Below are 22,893 nucleotides of genomic sequence, written 5' to 3' on the forward strand. Positions count from 1 at the left end.
GAGGACTAGAAGTTATATTGCATTGGATTAAATCAATTGCATCAAAGCCTATCTACCCCCTTCGCTTACCGTCTGTCTCTACACTGATATCTTCCAAATGCATATCTTAGTCCAGACCTCCTCTTTTTTTTTTTTTTTTTTGGCCACGCCAGCAACATGCGGGATCTTAGTTCCCCAACAAGGGATCAAACCCGTGCCTGCTGCAGTGGAAGCTCAGAGCCTTAACCACTGGACCGCAAGGAAATTCCCTAGACCTCCTCTTTGAGCTCCACACCCAGATACAACGGATGACTCAATATCTCCAAGACCAACACTCTCTCCACCCAAACCTCATCTTGGCAAATGGTACCTCCCTTCCTCCAGTGGCACAGTCCATCCATGAAAAACCCTTTTTCCTCACGACCACCCCTATATCTAACCCATCACCACATCTTGTCAATCCTTTCTACCTATGTGTTCCTCCATCTCCACTGCCAGCATCCAAGTTCAAGCTACCATCTTCTCTCTCACCTGAACCACGGTGGTAGCCTTCTAACTGGTTTCTCACGTCAAATTACATACCCCTCTAACCTGTTCCCCACACAGCAGCTGGAGTAATCTTTTAAAACTACAAAGTTGATCACTTCACTTCCTTGTTTCAAATCATTCAATAGCTGCCAGGACTCTAAAGGTAGAAACTAAATTCTTCAAATGGCCTAGTAAGCCCTGCAGGACCTAGCTCTTGCCTGTCTTCCTAGCCAGAATGCACCACACAATTCCTCTGTCTTCCCGCTCACTGTCCCTCTCTCTGTTTCCCACACCATGCCTCCTGCAGTATCACACACTCTGTGTCCCTGTAGCCAAGAACATGGTTCAAATGTCAGACTGTCTGAGGTAAAATCCTAGTTCTACCCCTTCCAGGTTCAGTGACCTTGGGCATGTCACTTAATGTCTCAATGCCTCCGTTTCCTCTTCTGTAGACTGGGGTTAAAACCTCTTAAGAGTTGTTACAAGAAGGAAATGAAATGTTCTGTGTAAAGTATAGAAACAGGGAATTCCCCAGCAGTCCAGTGGTTAGGACTCGGTGCTTTCCCTGCTGGGGCCTGGGTCCCATCCCTGGTCAAGGAACAAAAATCCCGCAAGCAAGCCATGAGGCACAGCCAAATAAATAAATAAATACATAAATAAAGTATAAAAATATAGTCTCCAATTAATGTTAGCAACTGCTAATATTATTCCCCGTTCCCTGCCTGGTTAATGCTTCTCATATTTCAGATCTCAGCTCAAATTATCCGCGGGATGCCTCCCTCGTGCTCCCACCTGCCCACCACACCGCAAACTCCCTAACCAGGTTATGACTCTGTTGAATTCTCACATAGCATCCTGAACTTTTCATTCATTCTACAGTACTTTGTGATTATATACCCGAGGGATTATTTTATTAATATCCATCAGCGCTACCAGCCTGTAAGCTCCAAGAGGACAGAGACAGTGTCCATTTTACTCATTATTAGATCCCCAGATCCCAGCACAGTGTCTGGCATATAAAGCAGGTCGGTTTTGGATGAATGTTTGATGGAAAAGGAGGCAAAGAAGCGGAGCCAATGAGTTCAAATGACTCTAGAAGACTATCATCATAAAGATTAAGGGCAAGACATGGAGAAGGATCCGGTTTTCTCACTACATTTTTAAGCTGGCAGACACTTGAGCATGTTTAAATGCTGATGGGAAGGAGCCAGAGGAGAGGAAACTCACCAGAAGGGGTGAGAGCCATGGGGCTGTGCGAGGGGATGGGACTTAGGGCAGGAGCAGGAAGAATCAGTCTCAGACAGAAGGAGGGACACCTCTTCCATGGTATAGGAACGAAAGCTGAGAATTCAGCTGTGCCTGGAGGTTTGGTGGCAGGAAGTCCTACCAAGACCTTTCCACGAATCTTGGTAATGTAAGCAGCAAACCTGGATTTATCCGAGAAGCTCAGCACATTTGGTGGACATCACTCCATTCACTTTTGCCACTCATGTAAAAAGAAAGCAGGTATTTTCTTCATCATTGACTGTACTGACGCACTACAGAGCAAAATAACAAGTTTCCAAAGCAACTCAGTTACAGAGCTGAGACAAGCGATCTCAGTGTTCTCTTTATTGAACGTGCTTCCTCCCCAAATTGGGAAACAGTATGGTAAAATGATAATATGGTAAAATAATAGCTGGCACTAGTTGAGTGCTTACCATGTATGGGGCACTGTTCTGGTAATTTATCTGCAATAACTCGTTTGATCCCCACATTACGATGTGGAAGCTGAATTCCAGGGAGGTTAAGTAACTTGCCCAAGGTTAACAGGTGGAGGTGGCAAAACTAGGTTTTAAACCCACGACACCAGGACTTCCCTGGTGGTCCAGTGGTAAAGAATCCGCCTTCCAAAGCAGGGAACACGGGTTTGATCCCTGGTCGGGGAAGTAAGATCCCACATGCTACGGGGCCACTAATGCCGGGCGCCACGACTACTGAGCCTGGTCGCCTCAGCGAGAAAGCCCATGTGCAGCAAACCACAGAGCTCGCTTGCCAGAACTAGAGAGAGAACCCGCACGCTACAACTAGAGAGAAGCCTGCGCGCCACAACAAAAGATCCCTCATGCCTCAGTGAAGATCCCGAGTGACACAACTAAGACCCAATGCAGCCATAAAAAAATTTTTTTTAATAAAATAAATAAATAAACCCAGGAGTCTGACTCCAAAATTGATACTTTAAAAAATTTTTTTTATTTTATTGAAGTATAGTTGATTTTCAACGTTGTGTTAATTTCTGCTGTACAGCAAAGTGATTGTTGTACATATATATATTCCTTCTCATATTCCTTTTCATTATGGTTTATTACAGGATACTGAATACTGTTCCTTATGCTCTACAGTAGTAACTTGTTGTTTATCCATTCTATATATAATGTTTTGCATCTGCTAATCCTAAACTCCCAATCCATGCCTCCCCAAAATTGATGCTTTTAACCACTCTTCTATACTCCCTCTCTAGCAGAGGGGAAAGAACATATGAGGAATCAGAAGACCTGGTGTCTCTATTACGAACTAACTCTATGTGCTTGGGCATTCACTTAGGTGTCTGACCATCAGTTTGCTCATCAATAAAATGAGAACGTTTACTTTATGAGGCTTTTAAAAGGGTTATGCGATGTTGAAAAGGGGAAATCACTATATACAAGATATTATTGTCATGTTTATCATAAGATCTAATATCCTTGTCTTCTAGTTGGGTCACAATCTGATAGGCTATCATGGAGACCCTCGGTTCCCATAACCAGTACAGCAGCAGCAGTCTGGCTGATTCTCATCCCATCAGCTTTAACATCCCTGACCAAGTCTCCCTGATGACCAAAAGCACACCTCGGTGCTCCCTTCCTCCTGAATGCACTCACTACTACCTTTGGGAACAGCTGCAGCTTATGCCCTCACTTCTTTGATTTTGTTGCCTGAGGAGTGACTGTTAAAAAATAAGTAGACTGAATTAACAGCTAACAGTGAAGTGCACTCCGGAAGACCAAGTTCCAGTTCGGTGGTAGAATCCTGGTTCCAGTTTAATGGTGGAATCTGACTATCAGAGCTGGGAGAGAAGTTCAAGTTCTTCTTTTAGTGCAACTAACACAACAACCCCTCTCCCAACCCATTTTATAGACTAGGAAAACTGAGGCCAGGTAGGTGAGATGACACAACTAGTTTGGATTGGTAGCAGGCTTTTTTTTTTTTTTTTTTTACTTGAAAATGTTTTCAAGCGGGTTTAACACAAACGATTTCACCTTACCAAAATCATATCTGGAAAGTACTTCAAATACTTACATATTTGTTTCATTATGTATACCTTTTCAGAAAGGAGCCAAATCCTAAAATGCCATTACTCATAAATAAACAAAACCTTAAACCAATAATTCAGGCAAAGCCCATTCTTCACATTGCCCTTACTTGGCCATTTCAAGCATTTCTCAGGTAGAAACAGGCCCACATCTTCAGGGGCAGTAAAATCTAATGGTTCAATTCAGACTGCTCTGTACAAAGCTCAGTGTATTATTACTAGTTCATCTCTTAGCTTAGTCTCCTAGTCTGAAAGAACTGTACCTATCTCTTAGAGCTGGAGTTGGGGGGGGGGTCACATGAAATAACACACTTTTAGCACCTACCTGGCACTCTATAACTTTATGATTTGGGCATAATTCTTTCCTCTCTTAAGGAGATAGCAATTCACTATTCGATGACCTTAGACCACTAGACATTAGACCACTCCGATGCTACTAAGCCAAGGAGAAACCCAGCTGTGACAGGCTGAGATATGTCCGTCCCCACCCCCATTCCCTTTTAAGACAGTGAGTAGGCCGGAATTCTGGTTGATAAATGAGAGGAGCTGAGAAGGAGCTGAGAGAAGCTGCAGTGATGACTGTTCTGAGAATCTGATCTGCGAGGAGACGAATCTCCACATGTACCATGGAGATGCTTTGGGAAAGACAGCCGGCCTACCTGACCGAAGGAGGACCAGAGAGAGAAGGGCTGGATGAAAGAAATGCTTAAAGGGAGATGGATTGACTGGAGGTGCCCAAAGAGGAAAAATTGAAACGGGAAACAGAGGCTGAATATTGGGAAATCTTCTGGACGGTGAGTGCCATTAAAGGAGGCATTGCGTGTCCCGGGGATACAGATTTGGGGCGAAAAGCGTAGTAGGGACAAAGGTGGGCTACTCAAACTGCGGAGACAGAGCCCCCAAGCTGTGGGGGGTACCCGGACGGCCCGAGGGTGACCAGGGCCGGCGAGGACCGGAAGGCGGGGCTCTGGGGGCACTCACAGAGTAGGCGGGGGTGGGTTGGGGGGGAGGTCGGGAACCGGCATAGGAGCCGACGCTGCGTTAGCCTCGGGGAAGGTCAGCGACCCCGGGCCGGGGAGCTGAGCGGAGACCCAAGAGGGGCCGCGGTTGCCATGGCGCCGGGCGGGGAGGGGGCGACTCGGGCCCCGCCCCGAGTCCCGCGGGGCTGCCGGCTCCAGATGGTCCCGAGCCTCCCGCGGGAGCCGGCGGCCTGCGGCAGGGGGAAGCTATTGTCCTCCTTCCGCGGCGCCGCAGTCCCGCCGCTCGCGCCCGCGCCCCGCCACCGCCGGCCCCGCGCGCTCCCCGCGCCGCTCGCGCCCCGTGACAGCGCCCGCCTGCAGCCTGCCGTGCGCCCCGCCGCCGCCGCCCGCAACCGCCCCTCGCGGCTGGGCTGCGGGCGCGGCAACGACCGGTGCGCCCCCGCCCGCCGCGCTCCCGGCTGTCCGGCCGGCGCTCCTCACCGAGGTAGGTGCCGGTGCCCGGGCCCGCTTTGTCCCGGCCGGCGGGGCTGTGCGCTTTGTGCGGCCGCGTGCGGTCGGCGGGGTCGGGGTCGGGGTCGGGGTCGGGGTCGGGGCCGGCCCAGGGGAGCAAGGGTGGGAAGATGCGGCTCCTGGCGCTCGCTCCCGCTGGGTCCCGGGGACAGGATGGAGAGTCAAGTGCCAGCCACCCAGGTACCCGTGTGTGAGCAGCGGGGATCGAGGCTTGCGGGACGCGGGCCTTTCCGGAGACCAGAGAAGAGTCTGGAAGAGTTGGGGCTGACAAACGCGTTAAGAGATCGGGTCGCTGGGCTCTGAGCGTGTCTGACAGCGCCAGCTGTTCGCATCGCGGAGGCGGGCCGGCCGGCGCGGGTCCAAGTGCTGCGGACACGCTCGGCTGCCTCTGCCCCGCTGCTGTGAGCGCCCGACTCCCTCTCGGGAGCTGGCTGGGGGCTCCCTCTGGAGCCGGTGGGCTTCTCCTCGCCTCTTTGGTAGCTAGCTAGCTGCATGCTCTCCTTTTATGCTCCCTCACAGTGTGTGTGAGAGAGGGACACGGTTGGCTGTGGTGACCGGAACACCGGCAGAGGAAAAAGGGAGAATGAAGCCCCTGCGGGTGGCGGGGAAGAGGCAGCGTAAGGTGTCCCTGTGGCCGAGATATGCAGAGGGCTTGGAGTCCGTGGGCACAGAACTAGCGGGCAAGGCCTCCTCCTGAGCGGTTCCAACTCCAGCACCGCAATCGGCATTTACCACCCACTGTGGCTCAGAACGACTTTACCCCTTTAACCTCGTGGCATTGCATGCTTGTCTGATCTGCAGGCTTGCCCCTGTCCTAACCTGCTACATGCTGTCTCCGTGGGTTGTTTCTCAGCTGCCCTCCTCCCCTCCGAGAGCAGCCACAATTCCGGCGCTGGAGAGCTGGTCGGTTCAGGCACCGGCACGGTGTCTACAAACCAGTTTCCCTTGAAGGTGAAGGGGGCAGAGTGAATTCCAAATGTGTGACTTAGCTTGAGGTGCTGGGCAACCTCTTGTCATATTCAGAAGAGCAAGGGATTAGGGAGAAAAAAGCTAATAAGGATCTTAGATTTGTCCCTTAGGGAAACTGATGTAACCCATCGGTTACAGACTTGGGGGAGGGGCGTAGCAAGGGAGTGGAAATTAATCTGAATAATTCTGCCCTGAGTGGAGGATTCTAAAGGAGACGATCAAACAAAAATATAGTCCAACTCTTCAGCCCAGTTCCTAAATTCCTTGGAGGAGAGTTCCTGGTGCTTTATCAGGAACACAGCCTTGAGGGAAATGGTTGGGGTTTTGTCTCTGGGTTCTCTGGTTGCCCTGCGTGCATTTCCTTCTGCTGTCCTAGGAGCCCCGGGTTTGTTTGTGATTTCTTTTTCCTTTTACCTCTCTGCTGGTCCACTCATACTTTGAGTCAAATAAGATTTTTACTTTGCCAAAGTCCCCATTCCTTCTCATCTGTTATTCATCCCGCTGTCATTTGTTCAACTCCACCTCCCAGCAGCATCTCCAGCCATATCGTCGTCCTTCCGCACATCTGCAATTTGCCTGTGTCCAGCCATCAGCTCTATTTGTCTCATTAGATCTAGAGCCCACTCCATCTTCATTTTCCTCTCTCCTTGCCTGAGGCTTCTGGCTCTTTGTGGGTCTTGGGGTTTCTGAGGGGAAGTTGTATTTGAGTTTAGCATGGGAGAGAGCCTAAACAGACCCAGGGGCTAACCTCAGGTCACACTCACCCCTGAAACTTTGTGTCTTCTCTGTCCTCATAGCTTCTCTAACTAATTTAACTGCTCCTCATCTTTGGACAACAGTGGCCCTCAAGATGTGGTCTCCAGACCAGTAGCTTTAGTATCATCTGGGAACAGTTTAGAAATGCAAATTCCCAGGCCGCACCCCAGATCTCCTGAATCAGAAGCTCTGGGGAGCAGGGCCCAGTGGTCTGTGTTTTAATAGCCCTCCAGGTAATTACGATTCATGCAAGGTTGAGAATCCCTGATCCTGAACTATAGAGTTCAACACTGACGGTACTCCAGATGAGAAGCAGAGGGTCTTCTCTGATGCCATTTTCATTCTTTCCTTGTGTTTTTTTCTCTAAATCTAAAAAAGACATGAATTTGATGGAAAAAAAAATTATGGCCCATTCATTCAATGTCTCTTTTTTAAATGTTCCTTTTTTTCTTTTTAAAAAAATTTTATTGGGGTATACTTGATTTACAGTGTGTTAGTTTCTGCTGTACAGCAAAGTGAATCAGTTATACATATACATATCTCCACTCTTTTTTAGGTTCCTTTCCCGTATATGTCGTTACAGAGTATTCAGTACAGTTCCCTGTGCTATCCAATAGGTCTTTATTAGTTCATTCAATATCTCTTTATTCAATATCTATTGGGAAAACACCAACATGAGTAAGATGCAGCCCTTGTCCTCAATGGGTTAAAAGTGGAGCAGGCAGAGAGACACATAAACAACTAACTGTAATACAATGTGATAAGTGTAATAATAGCTGCACGCTGAAGTGCTGTGGGAGCACAGAGGAGGGAATGATCAACTGTCTCTGAGGGAGGGAAAGAATTAATCAGGAGGAGGATGTGTCCAGAGAAGGAATTAGGGTACAAGACAGACTCTAGCCCGGGGGGATAGGATTTCCAGCTTTACAGGCCAGCGAAAGGGAGGAAAGGGGAAGGGGGGCAGCTGCCCTTGAGGACCAGCTCTAGGCTGAGCAGAGTCCGCATCCAGCAGCGCTTGGGCATATAATCTAGCAGGACCCCAAGCGTGCAGCTGGCGGGAGTTGGCTTTACCATAGCATGAACAATGTAAGCTACTTGGGCCTGGCCTCCAGGTCAGTGGCTAAGAATAAGGCATTGGTGAACCTGTAATCTGGATTAGCTGCTGTACCGCTCTATTGCCAGAGTCCAGGAATCCATGGAGAAGAATCAGGTTGATGATTCCCCAGCATAGAGTTGATTTAGGCGGTCATGGGGCTGGGACACAGGCTGACTAAGGAAATGAGCATGGAGACCCAAATCATAAGCGAGGAATGGTAAATCAGAGAAGAGAAACCAGGATGGGATCTATGTAGAGAAACTCAACCAGAAAACTACAGGACTCTGGACATGGCAGCAGGGAACACAGAACACAGCATATTGTCCAAAAGGCCAGGGGTCTGCAGAGCCCAAATGCTTGAAAACCAAAACTCAGAGGCCCTCAGAACCACTGTGCTGAAGGACACCAGAAAGCATCACTCACTATGGGAATAAACTCCTTGGAGTCCCAACATGGTGGCCCCATGGGGTCCTGTGACCTAAGGCAAGGGTCCCCAACCCCTGGGCCGTGGACAGGTATGGGTCTGCGGCCTGTTAGGAACCCGGCCACACAGCAGGAGTGAGCAGTGGGTGAGTGAGTGAAGCTTCATCTGCCACTCCCCATCGCTCGCATTACTGCCTGAACCATCCTCCCCGCACCACCACCGTCCATGGAAAAATTGTCTTCCACGAAACCAGTCCCTGGGGCCAAAAAATTTGGGGACCACTGATCTAAGGACACCAGTGCCATCTTGGTTCCTTATCTATATGATGGGAGGCATCTTGGAAACTCAGGATGAAAAGCATGTATGTCTCAAATTGGATTTAGCCAGGGGACCATTTTATTTGGGAGAAGGGGAGGTTCCAGCTTCATATTTTCTCCCCCAGGTTATAGGAGAGGCTGTAACACCCAGACCTCCCTGAGAAGTCTGGATCCCATGCCTTGGTCCCAATAGGATCCGTCAGGAGGACAAAGTTGGATCACCAAAAAGAAGCCAAAGAGGTATATGTTTAGGTTTTGTACAGCTTCCAGAGGTGCTGGGGACACACAGCAATTTGGCGATGGGGTCTGACAGTCTGCTTCTTTAAGTTTCTGCTCTTTGTGGAGTACAAAGATATAAAACAAGGTTTGAAAACCTCAGAGGCCTTCAGGGGCCAAGCAGGTAACAAAAATGTGTGACAAGTCTGGGAAGGAGCCAACAGGGAATGGTGGGGCCCGTAGAGAAGTGGAAAGCGCAAGCCCACCTAAAAGAATCCCAAATTAGTTCTTTTATAACAGCTCATTGGCCATACCCCTGGGGGCTGGCTTTAGTAGGTTTGTGACTCCTGATAAAAGGAAAAAGGGTCACAGAATAGAAGGCGGGACATTGTATGTAGGGTTTTCTGTGGAGGGCTCTGTGCAGGGAGAGCGGGAGTGCTAGAAATGTGCATCCCAGAGCTAAGTGTGAGCATGGCTGCTGTGGAAGAAGCCCTAATCTGAGGGGCCCAGAGAAATGGAATTCGAATTGGTCCCAGGGCTTAGGCTGCTTCCCTGTCCAGTGGCTGAGAGTATTCGGGGACTCTAGTTCAGGTCACACCTTGCCTACAGCACTCTTTGCTCAGGATGACTTGACTCTGCCCTCGAATTTATTTTTATATAAATATTTACAGAGCAAATTCAAAGAATCTGCTGGGGATTAGGGAAAATGATGGATTTTAAATGAGAAAAGGAGTCCTCAGCCTAGTAAAAATGAAGCTCTCTTTCCTATTACAAGGAATGAAAAGCCCAAACCTAGGAACCTGAGACCTTAACTCCCAGGGAAATGTTTGTGTGTGTTTTCTTTTTGGGAGAAAAGGGAGGGGTAGACAGTCCTGGCCTTCACGTGGGGCGGGTTCTGCTTGATGAAACCGCTTAATGACAGAAGCCAAGTTCTGCCCTGTACACCCATGGGAACACATCTCACATCTCGCTAACCACCCACAACTCACCACCCATTCTTTCTTCCTTCCCCCACACCACACAAGAGGTACCATACCTTCTTTCTAGAGCCAGAGACTGCCAAGGTCATAGCCCCAACCCTAGGAAGTGGTGCTAAGGATGAAAATGTCTTTGTATTTAAGAGGCACTAGGAAAATGAGAAATGAAGAATTTGGGGTTCAGTTACAGAGTCAGCCCCCTCCATTCTCTTGAATGGCTGCTGAATTACTCGAGAACTTTGGATAGTAGAGGTTTAAAAAAAAAAATCCCTAGAAGCTAATCTGAAACTCATTTGTTAGTTTGGAGAAGGACAGGGTTTGTTTGTGTAAAATAGAGTCGTGAGTTGTGCTGGCGAGCACACATGGTCCCAGTTTCCCCAGCCTGGGCCCTAGAAGGGAGCTCTGAAGGGCTCCAGGAAGTTCAAGAACATGTAAATGTTATGATTAAGAGCTTGTCCTCCAGAGTCAAAAAGAATCTCGCTTCAAAACCCAGCTCTGCGCCTTCCAGCTGCCTCCCAGTGACCCTGAACCGTGATTTAACTTTCATGGGGCAACTTCGTCATCTATGAAATGGGGATGATAATGGACCCTTGCCCCACAGAGGGTTGCGATGAGGTGATGCATGTAAATGGCGAGGACACATATCACAGCTGACGTTCATTGAGCACCTATTAAGTATTCTCTGTCACAAGTAAAAGGTAAACAAGGGGAGATAACCATACTGTGTCCTCCTTTGAACTCCTGGGCTCTTTATCCATGCTTACTAGCAGTGCATCAGTCTTCCTGGTGTATCGTAGATGCATCTTGGCCTGAGAGCAGGATGTGGGTCTTTTCACATCAAATCGCTTATAGCAGCAGTCCCCAACCTTTTGGTTTCATGGGGGTGGGGGGGATGGTGGTAATGCCAGCGATGAGGAGCGATGGGGAGCTGCAGATGACGCTTCGCTCACTCACCTGCCACTCACCTCCTGCTCTGCAGCCTGGTTCCTATCGGGCCATGGACCCATACTGGTCCGCGGCCCGGGGGTGTGGGGATCCCTGGTTTACAGGGTATAGGAGGCCATCTTGGGGGTGGGGGTGGGGGCGGGGGCACTCAGAACAGTTTGTGGAACCAGGAATGAAAGAACTCCGGTTTATACTCACTATTGCCCAAGGGGTCCCAGGCCTGCTTCCTGCATTGCCCTGGTGTCCACATTGCTGTCCTGAGCCACGCTGAGGGCCATTGCCACCTTCGGCCCCCTGCCCACTGTCCCTCTCTGGCCTGAGGTTCTGGAGACCTTCATCTCCACTATGTCGCTCTGAGACACTGCTGCCTTCCAGCCTCACTCCACGTGTGTCTGTTGTGTTCCTGTCTCTCTGCTTCTCCTCCATGGCTTCCTCTCTCCCACTGGGGGATGATTTCCATTGGTGAAAACAACGACCACAACCTTTGGCCGTCAAGAGAGCAGAGCAGATCTAGGGCAGGAAGAGAGGAGGACGTGGTGAGTGTTGGACTCGGTGGCTTTGAGAGGCGCCTCACCAGCCACATTCCCCCTTGCAGGAGCAGGAGGCCATCCACCACCATGAGCACCCTGTCACCCACAGACTTTGACAGCTTGGAGATCCAGGGCCAGTACAGTGACATCAACAACCGCTGGGACCTGCCCGACTCGGACTGGGACAATGACAGCAGCTCGGCCCGCCTCTTTGAGAGGTCTCGAATTAAGGCCCTGGCAGGTGAGGTCAGGGGAGGGCCGGGGGAGATGCTGAGAATGGATGTGGGATGGGAAGCTTGTCATGAAGAGTCCTTCAACTTCATGGGAAGACCGACTCTTTCTAAGCTGCTGCACTAGAGCGGGAAATCCAGATCACCCTACCAAGCCCCTGGTCCCCAACTCCAGCCTCAAGAACAAACTGCGCACAATCCATAACATGCCCAGCTTCCTTCCCCACAAGCAGGGAGAAGCCGTGCTGACCCTGGGACTCAGCTGTGTTCCCCTCCGTGCTCAGCTGACTTCCTGGCCTCTATCCCTGAGTCATGTTCCTTAATTCTTTTGCGCTTAGTCTTGCTATTCTGTTTCCACCCACCTCTCCCTTACCTTTCATCCTCTTGTCTCTTCCTTGATTTCCACTGTCATCTCTCACACCTGTTCCCCCTCCTAGTCCAGTAGCCTCTCCGCTCCCTCCCCACCTGTTCCTTCCACCTGCCGCCTGTTCCTCCCTCTGTTTCATCTACTGGTTCCCTGAAGCAGGTTCCCTCTGCCTGCCTCTGGTTTCCGCAGCCGCCCATTCTCCCCGCCTGCCTCAGCCCCTGCCCTCCCCTATGGCCTCGGTTCTCTCTTCAGCCCCTGCGAACACAAGCAAACCCGTTCGACGGGCCTCCCTGCGTTCTGGGGAGGAGTTGTCATGGCAACAAGAGTGCGGCTGCCACCTGACACCATTGGCTGCGGCTGTCGTGGGGCTGAGTCACCCACACACCCCAAGGCCACCCACCCTTTTGGTTTCCCTCCTCCATGCCACCCTTGTCTTTTCCACTGACCTGCTGGCCTCCCAGCCCAGTGCAGTGGGAGAGGTCACAGCTACTCCTTCCTGAGAGGTGGTGCTCCCAGCATGGGTGGGGTGGCCTCCTATAAGAAGGGAGACACTGAGGGGGTGGTTCCCAAACTTGGCCGCACTTTTTACAGGATCACCCACGGATGTTTTCACAAATATAGGTTCTCAAACCCCTTTCTGGACACACCAAATTAGAATCTTTGGACCTAAGGTCCAGGAATCGGAATTTTTAAGCTCTCCAGGTAATTCTTTTCAGCCAGCCCAACACCATTCTGAGGATCCCCATGTGGTAGCCATTGCTTCTGGGGGTCCCTTATCAACTTCTGCTGGGCCTCCCTGTCCTTCCCGTTAGGTCTACACGCTGGCTTGTGAAATACTCATATTGCTGTTTCTATAGATGAGAGAAGGCAGAAGACATGGGTTATGGAGAATCTCACCTCTCTGGGGGAAAGTTTCCCTGGTACCCTGATTTTGGATAAGAGTAGCTTCTAGAATGGTCATGATGTCTGTGTGCACATGACACGTGATACCCAGGACTGTTGCAATGTTTGTACATGCGACATATGCCACCTATGCTGTCAATAGGTGTTTATCTCCACTACTAAACGGGGCTCTCCTGAGGAGGTGTCGCTGTATGGGCTTTGCCTAGCACTGCGCCTCGCACCGGTAGGTGCCAAATAAATACTGAATGAAGGAAGATGGGAGAAGGGCAAGAGTAGCTTGTAAGTGACAAGGGCTGAAGCCCATAGAAAGGTAGGATGTGCCCGGCAGTGGGTGTACTGGGGGCCTGGGATGGCCTGGCCGAGGAGGGCCTGATGGGCCCCATGGCAGGGAAGGAGCTGATACTGGAGGTGAGGATGACAAACAAGTGAGGAAGATAACAACACCTATCTCACAAATGAAGGAATGTAAGCAAACACCTAGCACAGTGCCTGGCTAGTACTACTGAGCTGGCTTTGCCCCTTCAAGGATTTCTCTTTCTCTGCTCCCTGAGCTGGGGATCAAAGCCCACATCCTGAAGGGGGACCTCCCAGAGTCACAGAGAGGGGGCATCCTCATCACACCTGCAGACCTTGGGAAAGCAGGACTTTGCTTCGGGGGCCTCTCCCTCGGGTCTTGTGTACTCGGAGGCAACTCGGGGCCAGACGCGCAGGTCTCTAAGGCGCCGGCAGTTGCCTCCTGCGGCCCGCGGGGCCTGGCCCTGCCCCAGCCGGAAAGCTCCGCCTCCCACCCCTCCCCCGTCACTGTCCGACCTGTTTGTCTGGAGCTGCCTCCGTCTCCTCTCGCCGCAGCCAGGTGTGTTCTGACGACGGGTCCCGCAGCTCGGGGCTCAGACGTCCCGTGACTCCTTTCTCCCAGTCCTCGAAACTTCCACCGTCCTTGAGGCACACCCCCTGCCACCCGGGGACCCCAGGCTCGCGGGATCCCAGGCTCGAGGGGGAGCCGACCCTCGGCGCCCCGCCACGGCGCGGGCAGAGCATGGACGCTGGGCCCCGGGAGAGTGAGAGGCAGCAGCATCATGAACGGGCACGGAGTGAGCAGGGCGCACGGGCACGGCCTGAACGGGGCCGGCGAGTTTTACTACGAGGCTGTGGAAGAGGTTCAGAGCCCCGGGGGCCTCCCGCTCTCGCCGGCTGCCTTCATCAGCCCGGCTCAATACACCAGCATGCTGGAGGGACGCTTCAAGCAGCTTCAAGGTGGGCTCCGGGGGGCGAGCGGAGGGGAGCCGCGCGGAGAGGGGGCCCCGCGGAGCGAGGGGCCCGGGGGGCGTGGGAGAGGAGCCGGAGCCAGGAACCCGGGGTCGGGGGGAGCGTCTTCTGTGACTCAGACGTTTGTGTTGGGAGACAAAGTGCCGGGGGAATAATTACAAGTGGCCGGAAAACACGGGGATGCTGACAGAATCCGGAAAGGCTTGGACCCGCTGGAGGGGCGGTGAGAGCGAGAGCGGGTGTGACGGCGGCGTCGGGGCCCAGCTGGGCGTGTGTCCTCCAAGGCGGGGAGCGAACGTGGTTCGCTGAGACTTTCCGGCCTTTGGGAGGAAACGCCCGCTGGGGTGGACAGGGAAGGAGACAGGGAGAGTGAGCCAGTAGGCGAGGGACCTAGGGCGTGTTTGTGCTGCCCCGGGTTTCTGAGTGGGTGTCTTAAGTGTGTGTGGAAACCAGGGAGTGTGTCAAAGGGAGCTGGTGCAGACAGGCTCAGGTATATGTCTGAGCAGGCTGTGTTCACCCTGGCGGCCATACTCCAGTGTATCTCTGGGAGCCACTGTGTCTTGTGTGTCCGTGGACGCCTTGTAAAGTTACACTTTGTCCCTGGCACTTGGCTTTGCACATTTTTCTCCTAGCTGCCCCCGTTTCCACATCTTCCCCTCTCATGCTACCTGTGCGCCAAAACGGCCTCACCCCCGTGTGCCTGGCATCAGGGCAGACTCCGTGGGTCCAGTAATGGCTGATGTTCCGGGCAGTCCCCGGCTCGGGCAGGGCCTGTGGACCCTGAGAGAAGGCCCACAGAGCATCAGGATATCTGAGCATTTGTTAGGACCCCAAGGTTGTCCCAGGTACGGGGTTGGAGGTAAGAAAGACAGAAATAGACATGGGTGTGTCGCTATGCTTTATGGGTGAGGTGCATAGGAATGTGAGATTAAGGGGTGAGTCTTTTCGGTTTCCGAGATGCTGGTGCTGAGACGGAAGGACAAGTGACTCTTCAGGCCCTGGCCATTTGGACTGGGTCCTTGCACTGGGCTCCTCTGGGGAGAACGGGTGGAAATCCTAGTGGCCGGAGCAGCTTCCGATGGCCTGAGCCTCTTCCCTCACGTTGTCATTTATAATACTTTTAATTCTTATTTTTCTGTAAAATATAACAGCATCCCCTCATCAGCAGGTCCCCCTGTGGACCAGGCAGCAGGCATCTCCTCACTTTTTTTGAGATTGGCGCTAAACTCTGCCTGGTTTCTCCCTGCCCCCACCCCGTGTTTCTTGGACGCACTGTTTCCCCTGTTTCCTACTTTCACGATGACGTTTTCCCTCTTGGCATTGGAATATTAGTGTCCTGGGACAGGATCCCCTTGCAACCAATTGAGTCAACCCAGAAGTAGAGGAGCCTGTCTTTTCTTTAAATTATCCCAGGAGAGCAAGCTGACTCAGGAGGCCTGCAGCCTCTATAATGTCACATCCTTCTAATGACCACTTGGAACAGTGGCTGCTGTAATTTAAGTTCACACCCTCTCCTTTGTCCACCACCAAAAGGGAACAGCCATACCTCCTGCTGGACCGACCTGAGCAACTCTTACTCTTTCCTTCGGGTTAGATCATGCCTATAAACAGTAACTCATCGAGGAGCCACTTCGTGCCTCATCTTACACACGTTGTCTCAGTCAGCACAATGACTTGCTGAAAGAGAAAGTAACGTGCCCATTTTACAGATGAGGAAAGTGAGGCCCTGATGGGTGAAGCAACAGCATTTCACCACTGTTACATGACAGAGTCCTGATCCCAGACCTCCCCTGCATGTCCCCTGCTTCTAATTTCTGTCATCCTTTCTTCTCAAAGCCTGTTTTCCATCTCTTATTTTTGTTCTTCACCTTGCTTATGAACTCATTCCAATTTCTGTATTTCCCGGCTTTTTAAGCTATGGGTTTTCCTCCCGGCCGTCTTCCTGCCCTTCCTCCTCCCCAGACCTCACTTCCCCAACCCCACCAACTGGTGTTTAGAAGCAGGTGCACGGTACTTGAAGGGCAGAAATGACCCCATGTTGCTGCCACAGATGAGCGAGAAGCTGTGCAGAAGAAAACCTTCACCAAGTGGGTCAACTCTCACCTGGCCCGGGTGACATGCCGGGTGGGAGACCTGTACAGCGACCTCCGGGATGGACGTAACCTCCTGAGGCTCCTCGAGGTGCTCTCGGGAGAGACACTGGTGAGCTGTGGTCACCAGGGAGGAGGAGGCCTGAGAGACAGTGGTCAAGGGGACAAGCTATGGGAGTGGCCCCGAACAAGAAGAGTGACCCCACAGAGCAGAAAGCAGTGGCCGCCCTCTGCTCAGAGGATGGTTTCATTTTGAGAGGCTTTGCTGCGTGAATTAAACCAGGAGCATTGCTTCGTGGAGACAGGAACAGTGGCCCCATTGAAAACATTTTTTTCCCACCCACTCTGGGTGTCCTTAATTCCCTTGGGAATCTTAACCTGCCTCAAGCCTCAACTGCAACTCAGCTTTAGCTCCCCGGGGCGGCCCGTGTTCCTGAGGGAGGTCATGGGGAAGGTGTAGGAAGCAGGGCCCTGGGAAAGCTAGGAGGGAAGGAAGAGGAGGCCCACGGTCCCACGGCTTTGTGTCCCCGGTCCCTCGACAGCCAAAGCCCACAAAGGGCCGCATGCGGATCCACTGCCTGGAGAATGTGGACAAGGCGCTGCAGTTCCTGAAGGAGCAAAAAGTGCACCTGGAAAATGTGGGCTCGCATGACATTGTGGACGGGAACCACCGCCTGACCCTCGGGCTGGTGTGGACCATCATCCTTCGATTCCAGGTACCCCGCACGGTGTTGCTCGGTGGGTGCCCTGCACACCGGTGCTGCAGCCCCCAAGGTCACTGCACACACGGAGGGCCTAGGACCTCCTACGCCAAATCAGGGGACGCTCCTCATTAAACAGGGTGGAGGCCAGCGTGGATGTTGTCAAACTTCTGTGGCAAATTCCCTGTGGCCTGGTCTGTGTACTGGTCACGGGCTATAGGACCACATGTCGCTGCCCAAGGGACTGGAAATTTTACAGACTGGTCCTTCCCCACGGAAAGTTTTAGAGCTACATTTGGAGTCTGGTCACCAGCCCACTCCGCTGCCTCAAACTCTGCTCACCTCCCTCAAAAGACAACAGCCACCCTACTCCTTCTTATGCTCTGAGCAAAGCCAGTCCAGTGTCCTAACGCCATCACAGCTCTCCTGATTCCCCTGCCTCCTCCCCGGGTGTAACCTCCCCTGCTCCTTCCAGCCCTAAGCAGAGCTCTGTCAGCTTCACCTTTGAAACCCAGCTGTCAGGAAATGTTCACTCCACTACCTGCGGTTCCCCCACCTGCAGGAACCGCATTCTTCGCTTCGAGGCACTTCCACTCTTCTGAGTTCCCACCCCATTCTGCTGCCTCAGATCCCTTTGACCTGAAGTTTTGTGGTCACTGACCCAGGAGGAAAGGTCCCCAGGCTCTGTCCTTGGACCCCTAATCCAGGAATCTAAGGAGCAGTTTCCTGCCGTGTATCTCTGAGCATCTCTGATAATTCCAGGAGCCCCTGTTCAGGGAGTGAGGGCCTGCCTTCCTCCCTTCCTTCCTTCTGTCCTTCCTTCCTTCCTTCCTTCTTAGATCCAAGACATAAGTGTGGAAACAGAAGACAATAAGGAGAAGAAGTCAGCCAAGGATGCCCTGCTGCTGTGGTGCCAGATGAAGACCGCGGGGTGAGGCTGCCCAGGCAGCGTGGCCTTGGAGGGTTGGATGCACCGAGGCTGTGCAGTAAAGGAAGGATGGGGGCCAGGAACCACAAGCTGGAGGTCCATCCTCGAGGCACAGACCGGGATGGCCCTCCTTACTGTCTATCCTGGCCTCTGTTTACAGGTACCCCAATGTCAACGTGCACAACTTCACCACCAGCTGGAGAGATGGGCTGGCCTTCAACGCCATTGTACATAAACACCGGTGAGAAGACGGGGGTTCGAGAGCTTGTCTGAGTTACTGGATGGGTTGATGACCCATGGGCCCAGGCACACATAGACAAAGCAGTGAGATGAGATGAGCTACACAGCAGTTACGAGAAAGGAACATTCGGAGAAGAGCCAGGATGTCGGGGTGCCTACTGCATGGAGGGCTTGCGATGGGAGCCCTGGGGCGGGGAGGGTTGGGGACTTAGGGAGAAAGATAGGGGTGGTTTACTTTTCCTCTTCAGAATCTCACATGCCCTTGATACCTTCTATATTCCTTCCCCACCCAGGCCAGACCTGCTGGATTTTGAGTCCCTGAAGAAGTGTAATGCACATTACAATCTGCAGAACGCTTTCAATCTGGCTGAGAAGGAGCTGGGACTTACGAAGCTGCTGGATCCTGAAGGTGGGGCAGAGAGGCTGTGGGTTAGAGACAGAAGGTAGATGAGTGGGTGCCGGGGGCTGAGGGCGACGAGAACGGGAAGGAACTGCAGATCGCTCAGATGGCTACGGGGTTTCTTTGGGAAGTGACGGAAGTGTTCCGGATTTAGATCGTGGTGACGATGGCACAATCTTGTAAATGTACTAAAAACCGTGGAATAGAATACTTTAAAAGGGTGAATTTTATGGTGTGGAAAGTAGATCTCAATATAGGAAGAAAGGCAGCCCCGTGGCAGAAAGAGCCCTGGGGTATGGTTCTATCCCAGCCCCTCTACGGAGCAGCTCTGTGACATAGAGCCAGTCGCTTGGCCTCTCTGTGGCTCGGTTTCCTCATCTCTAAAATGAGAGGATTGGTCTCCGTGGTCTCTAAGGGCCCTTCTAATCCCAAAACTCTAGGGTTCTAAATTAAGCTCCGTGACCCTGAGGTCTCACGAAGCACTGGCCTTATGGTCAGCTGACCCTACTCATTGGCCCCCGTGGTTCTGACCTAATGCTGATGAGACTGGGAATGGCCACTGAGCTCTTGTTTTGTACCTGGCACTACACTTGACGTGCTCTAATTAATTTAATCCTCACGACACCCCCTTTGAAATCAGTATCCTGCTCCATTTATGGAAGAGAAGACAGGGGCCTGTAAAGCTTGAGTGACTTCCCCAAGGTCATACGGCTGGTGGAGCTGAGATTCACATTCAGGCAGCCTGGCTCCAGAGCCTGTCTCCTCAGCCACCTCTCTGGGAGAGCAGAGAGCAGTCTTGGTGCAGCCAGCAAAGGGAAGGACGGAAGGGCCGAGTGACTTCCTTGCTGGAAATGCTCCTTCTGAAGCTCCTTGGGTGGATTTCGGGCTTGGTTACTTTCTCCCTGTCTTCCATCCCACCTGTAGTCCCTGTCCCCATGCTCCTTAGTCCAGAGTGACAAGCATCAGCTAAGTAGTGATCGAAGCAGGCCAAGCACAAGGTTCCTGGGAGAGCATTTGAGGAGCACAGCTATGATAAAGAACATTTAAGTAAAGCCTCGTACCCCATAACTTTCTGAGATGATTTCCGTGGCTCCCGCCTGCCTATGGGAGGTCAGAGGTGGTCAGGAGGGCTTTTGGTCTAATAGTCTTCCCTGTAGGTAGGATACAAGCTGGCCCAATTAAGAGAACCAATTAAGAGATTTCAAGTCATAGTCAGCCTTGGTGTCCTCGTGGTAGGAGTTAATTTGGCTTGAAGGACACTCCCCTCCTGGGCCCACAGCTGAACTTTGGGACTGAGGTAAGAAATAGCCATGACTGTGCCCCAAGATGGCCCTGAGAACTGGCCTCTGTCCCTGCTTCCAGGGCTCCCTGGGCCCATCCCTCTGAACATTCTGGGTTCAGGAGGCCTCGTTCATACCTTCTGTCTTGCTGCCCCTGAATTGGATGACTTCTTGGGCATCTTTCCAGCCCATAAGTCCACGATCCATCCCCCAATGGGAATGCTGTTTCTTTTCTTGTCTCTCTTCCTCCAAACAACTAATTTTACACTGGGTAAAAGCCTCTTTGGGCTTCTGGATTTTAAACTCCGCTTGTTTCTAGGAAGAGGGGGAATAGAAGGGTTAGCTTTTCATGCCCTTGTAGTCCAAATAGTTTATTTGTCATTTTACTCTGAAGGGAGCTGGAAAGATATCATCAGCCTGGGAGGGCTAGGAGGCCCCTAGGATTGGAGTAAGTGATTCGAGTTGTGGGCATACTTCTGGGAGGCAGGTTTCTAATCTCGGCCTGATCTGAGTGGTCCTTTTTCTCAGATGTGAATGTGGACCAACCAGATGAGAAATCAATTATTACCTACGTGGCTACTTACTACCACTATTTCTCCAAGATGAAGGCCCTGGCCGTGGAAGGCAAAAGAATTGGCAAGGTACTCTCCAGCATGGGGGTGGTAGGCATAAAGACCAGAGGAGGCCTGGCCTAGGGGTCCTACTGCCCTAAAGCAGGAGCAGGGGAGGACTGGGCCAGGGAACCCACAGCACGGTTTCACAGGTGCTGGACCACGCCATGGAGGCCGAGCGCCTGGTGGAGAAGTATGAGTCCCTGGCCTCAGAGCTGCTACAGTGGATTGAGCAAACGATCGTGACCCTCAATGACCGGCAGCTGGCCAACTCCCTGAGTGGTGTCCAGAACCAGCTCCAGTCCTTCAATTCCTACCGCACTGTGGAGAAGCCACCCAAGTAGGTGTCCCTGAGCCACACCCTGCCACGGCCTGCCTGCCCCAAGCTGTGCTCACACAGCAGGAAGCCTAAATGAGGGGAGCCTTTTGGGAGGGAGATGCGGCAGCACATAAATGCAGTGGAGGCTCATTTCCCCCCACTCAGAGCCCCAATAGCAGTTTCCAAAGTAAAAAATTTTAATGGTCACCCATTACAAGAAATCATGCTGTGGAAATGATTGCCATGGTATGTAGAGCCGGTGCGGTCTACTCAGAAGAGATTGGTCGGGGTGTCTCGGCAACCCAGTCCCAGCTTAAGGACAGGGGATTGGATCTGACAGGCAGATTGTCGCTGGCAATACGTGCATGTGGCTGGTCACTTGCACATTGCACAGGTTCTTATCATTTATGTATTTTAGCAACTGACTGTTGAAGTATGGAATTACTACTAGATGATTCTATACGGTACATGCTAAAACTTCTGTGTTTTTTGTTTTTGGGCTCTTTTGGAGTTAATGTGTTTCAGCTCCAAAACTAACATTAAGCCAGAAAACATCTGTTCCTGTGCATTCCAGGGAATGATTTGAGGTGTGCCCTTTGACCCAGAAAGTCCTCTTCTGGGCATTGAACAAAGATGTAGCTTCAAGGATATTCACGAACGTGACCTTTGTAAAAGAAAAATAAGTCATGGTACAGCCACTGAAAATAATATCGGAGAAATGCATTTATTCACCTGAAAAGACGTTCATGAAACATAAGAGTTACAAGACAGTTGTCTGTGGATGGCAGAGAGCAAAGGGCTAAGCGTCCAGATTCAAAGTACCTGAGTTCACATCCTGGCTCTGCCACCTACCCTTGTGAGCACTGGGCGTTATTTAGCCTGTCTGTGCCTCGGTTTTCACATCTGGAAAATGGGGTAATGAGAGAATGTAGGTAACAGTGAGAAGGAGTTAGTGCATGCAAAGCCCTGAGAACAGGGCCTGGCTCTCTGTGAGTGAGTGAGTCCTCCACAAATGTTAGCTGTGGTTATGGCACCGTCCCATCTGTGTAAAGCAAAAATGCAGTACATACATGCCCAAGGGTGACAGTGGTCGTGTCTGTGTGGTTTTCAGTTGTTTTAAAATTAGGTTCTTTTTTATTTATTTATTTATTTTTTGCGGTACGCGGGCCTCTCACTGCTGTGGCCTCTCCCGCTGCTGAGCACAGGCTCCGGATGCGCAGGCTCAGCGGCCATGGCTCACGGGCCCAGCCGCTCGGCGGCATGTGGGATCTTCCCGGACCGGGGCACGAACCCGTGTCCCCTGCATCGGCAGGCAGACTCTCAACCACTGCACCACCAGGGAAGCCCTAAAATTAGGTTCTTTTTAAACGTGGTTTGCCAGTATTTTCACAAGCTTTTATAAGAAGAAAAGCAACACAGAACAACTTCATTCTGAAATGTAAAGAGCCCCCGGGCCCCTCGTGGCCTTTGACTCTGACCCCACCTGGCCTCCCGCCTCAGGTTCACTGAGAAAGGGAACTTGGAAGTGCTGCTCTTCACCATCCAGAGCAAGCTGCGGGCCAACAACCAGAAGGTCTACACGCCCCGCGAGGGCCGGCTCATCTCTGACATCAACAAGGTCCACAGCCTCCCTTCCATCCCTGGGACGACCCACCCTCAGCACCAGCCCCTACTGTCCCTGCTTGAACCCTCGGCCTGGCTTGAACCCCACCCATCCCGGGTGCAGGCGTGACTCCCACATCCTCTCCCGAGTCCTGCACGTCCCCCTCCTCCTCCCTCGGTCTCTCCATGCAAATTATACCCCAGTCCCTTATTGTTCAGCATATCCTCGACTCACTGGCCCTACTTTTGTTTCATTTTTTTCACAGCATAAGATTAACAAAAGTAATAGGGTTCGCCCACAGCCCCACCACCAGAAACAAATCCAGTGATTTCCACTGTCCCCTGTTCCCCTCCCGTCTTTGTCTACCAGCAGATGTGGTTTTCATGGGGCTCCACGG

The 22,893-nt window shown here is 51.9% G+C and overlaps 1 protein-coding gene and 1 long non-coding RNA gene across 9 annotated transcripts in view; one reads left to right on the forward strand and one right to left on the reverse strand.

Annotated features, from left to right (window-relative positions):
* Window positions 1-5,001: 5,001 nt before the first annotated feature.
* The window catches only part of SPTBN2 (spectrin beta, non-erythrocytic 2), a 42,877-nt gene continuing 24,985 nt past the window's right edge, over window positions 5,002-22,893 (forward strand). For 5 of the 8 annotated variants that reach the window (XM_089914432.1, XM_089914436.1, XM_022591341.3 and 2 more), the window contains exons 1-9: window positions 11,631-11,799; window positions 16,375-16,526; window positions 16,957-17,130; window positions 17,955-18,046; window positions 18,204-18,284; window positions 18,577-18,692; window positions 20,492-20,604; window positions 20,727-20,914; window positions 22,394-22,511. In XM_089914432.1, the coding sequence (XP_089770558.1) occupies window positions 11,646-11,799; window positions 16,375-16,526; window positions 16,957-17,130; window positions 17,955-18,046; window positions 18,204-18,284; window positions 18,577-18,692; window positions 20,492-20,604; window positions 20,727-20,914; window positions 22,394-22,511 (1,188 nt within the window). In that variant the 5' untranslated portion in view covers window positions 11,631-11,645. Of the gene's footprint in view, window positions 5,301-6,167; window positions 6,294-11,623; window positions 11,800-14,134; window positions 14,313-16,286; window positions 16,527-16,956; window positions 17,131-17,954; window positions 18,047-18,203; window positions 18,285-18,576; window positions 18,693-20,491; window positions 20,605-20,726; window positions 20,915-22,393; window positions 22,512-22,893 lie in introns of those variants that run through there. The other 3 variants (XM_089914437.1, XM_022591337.3, XM_089914435.1) reach the window with 3 other exon arrangements.
* On the reverse strand, window positions 5,280-14,052 carry LOC149748673 (uncharacterized). The gene is made up of 3 exons (XR_016393752.1): window positions 13,869-14,052; window positions 12,602-12,689; window positions 5,280-11,538 (listed from the first exon to the last, which is right to left on the reverse strand). It is a non-coding gene; the product is annotated as an uncharacterized LOC149748673 (long non-coding RNA).

The sequence above is a fragment of the Delphinapterus leucas genome, chromosome 7 (assembly GCF_059928025.1).
Source record: "Delphinapterus leucas isolate spDelLeu-1000000601 "Yukka" chromosome 7, BTC_Dleu_Yukka2, whole genome shotgun sequence".
Classification (NCBI taxonomy): domain Eukaryota; kingdom Metazoa; phylum Chordata; class Mammalia; order Artiodactyla; family Monodontidae; genus Delphinapterus; species Delphinapterus leucas.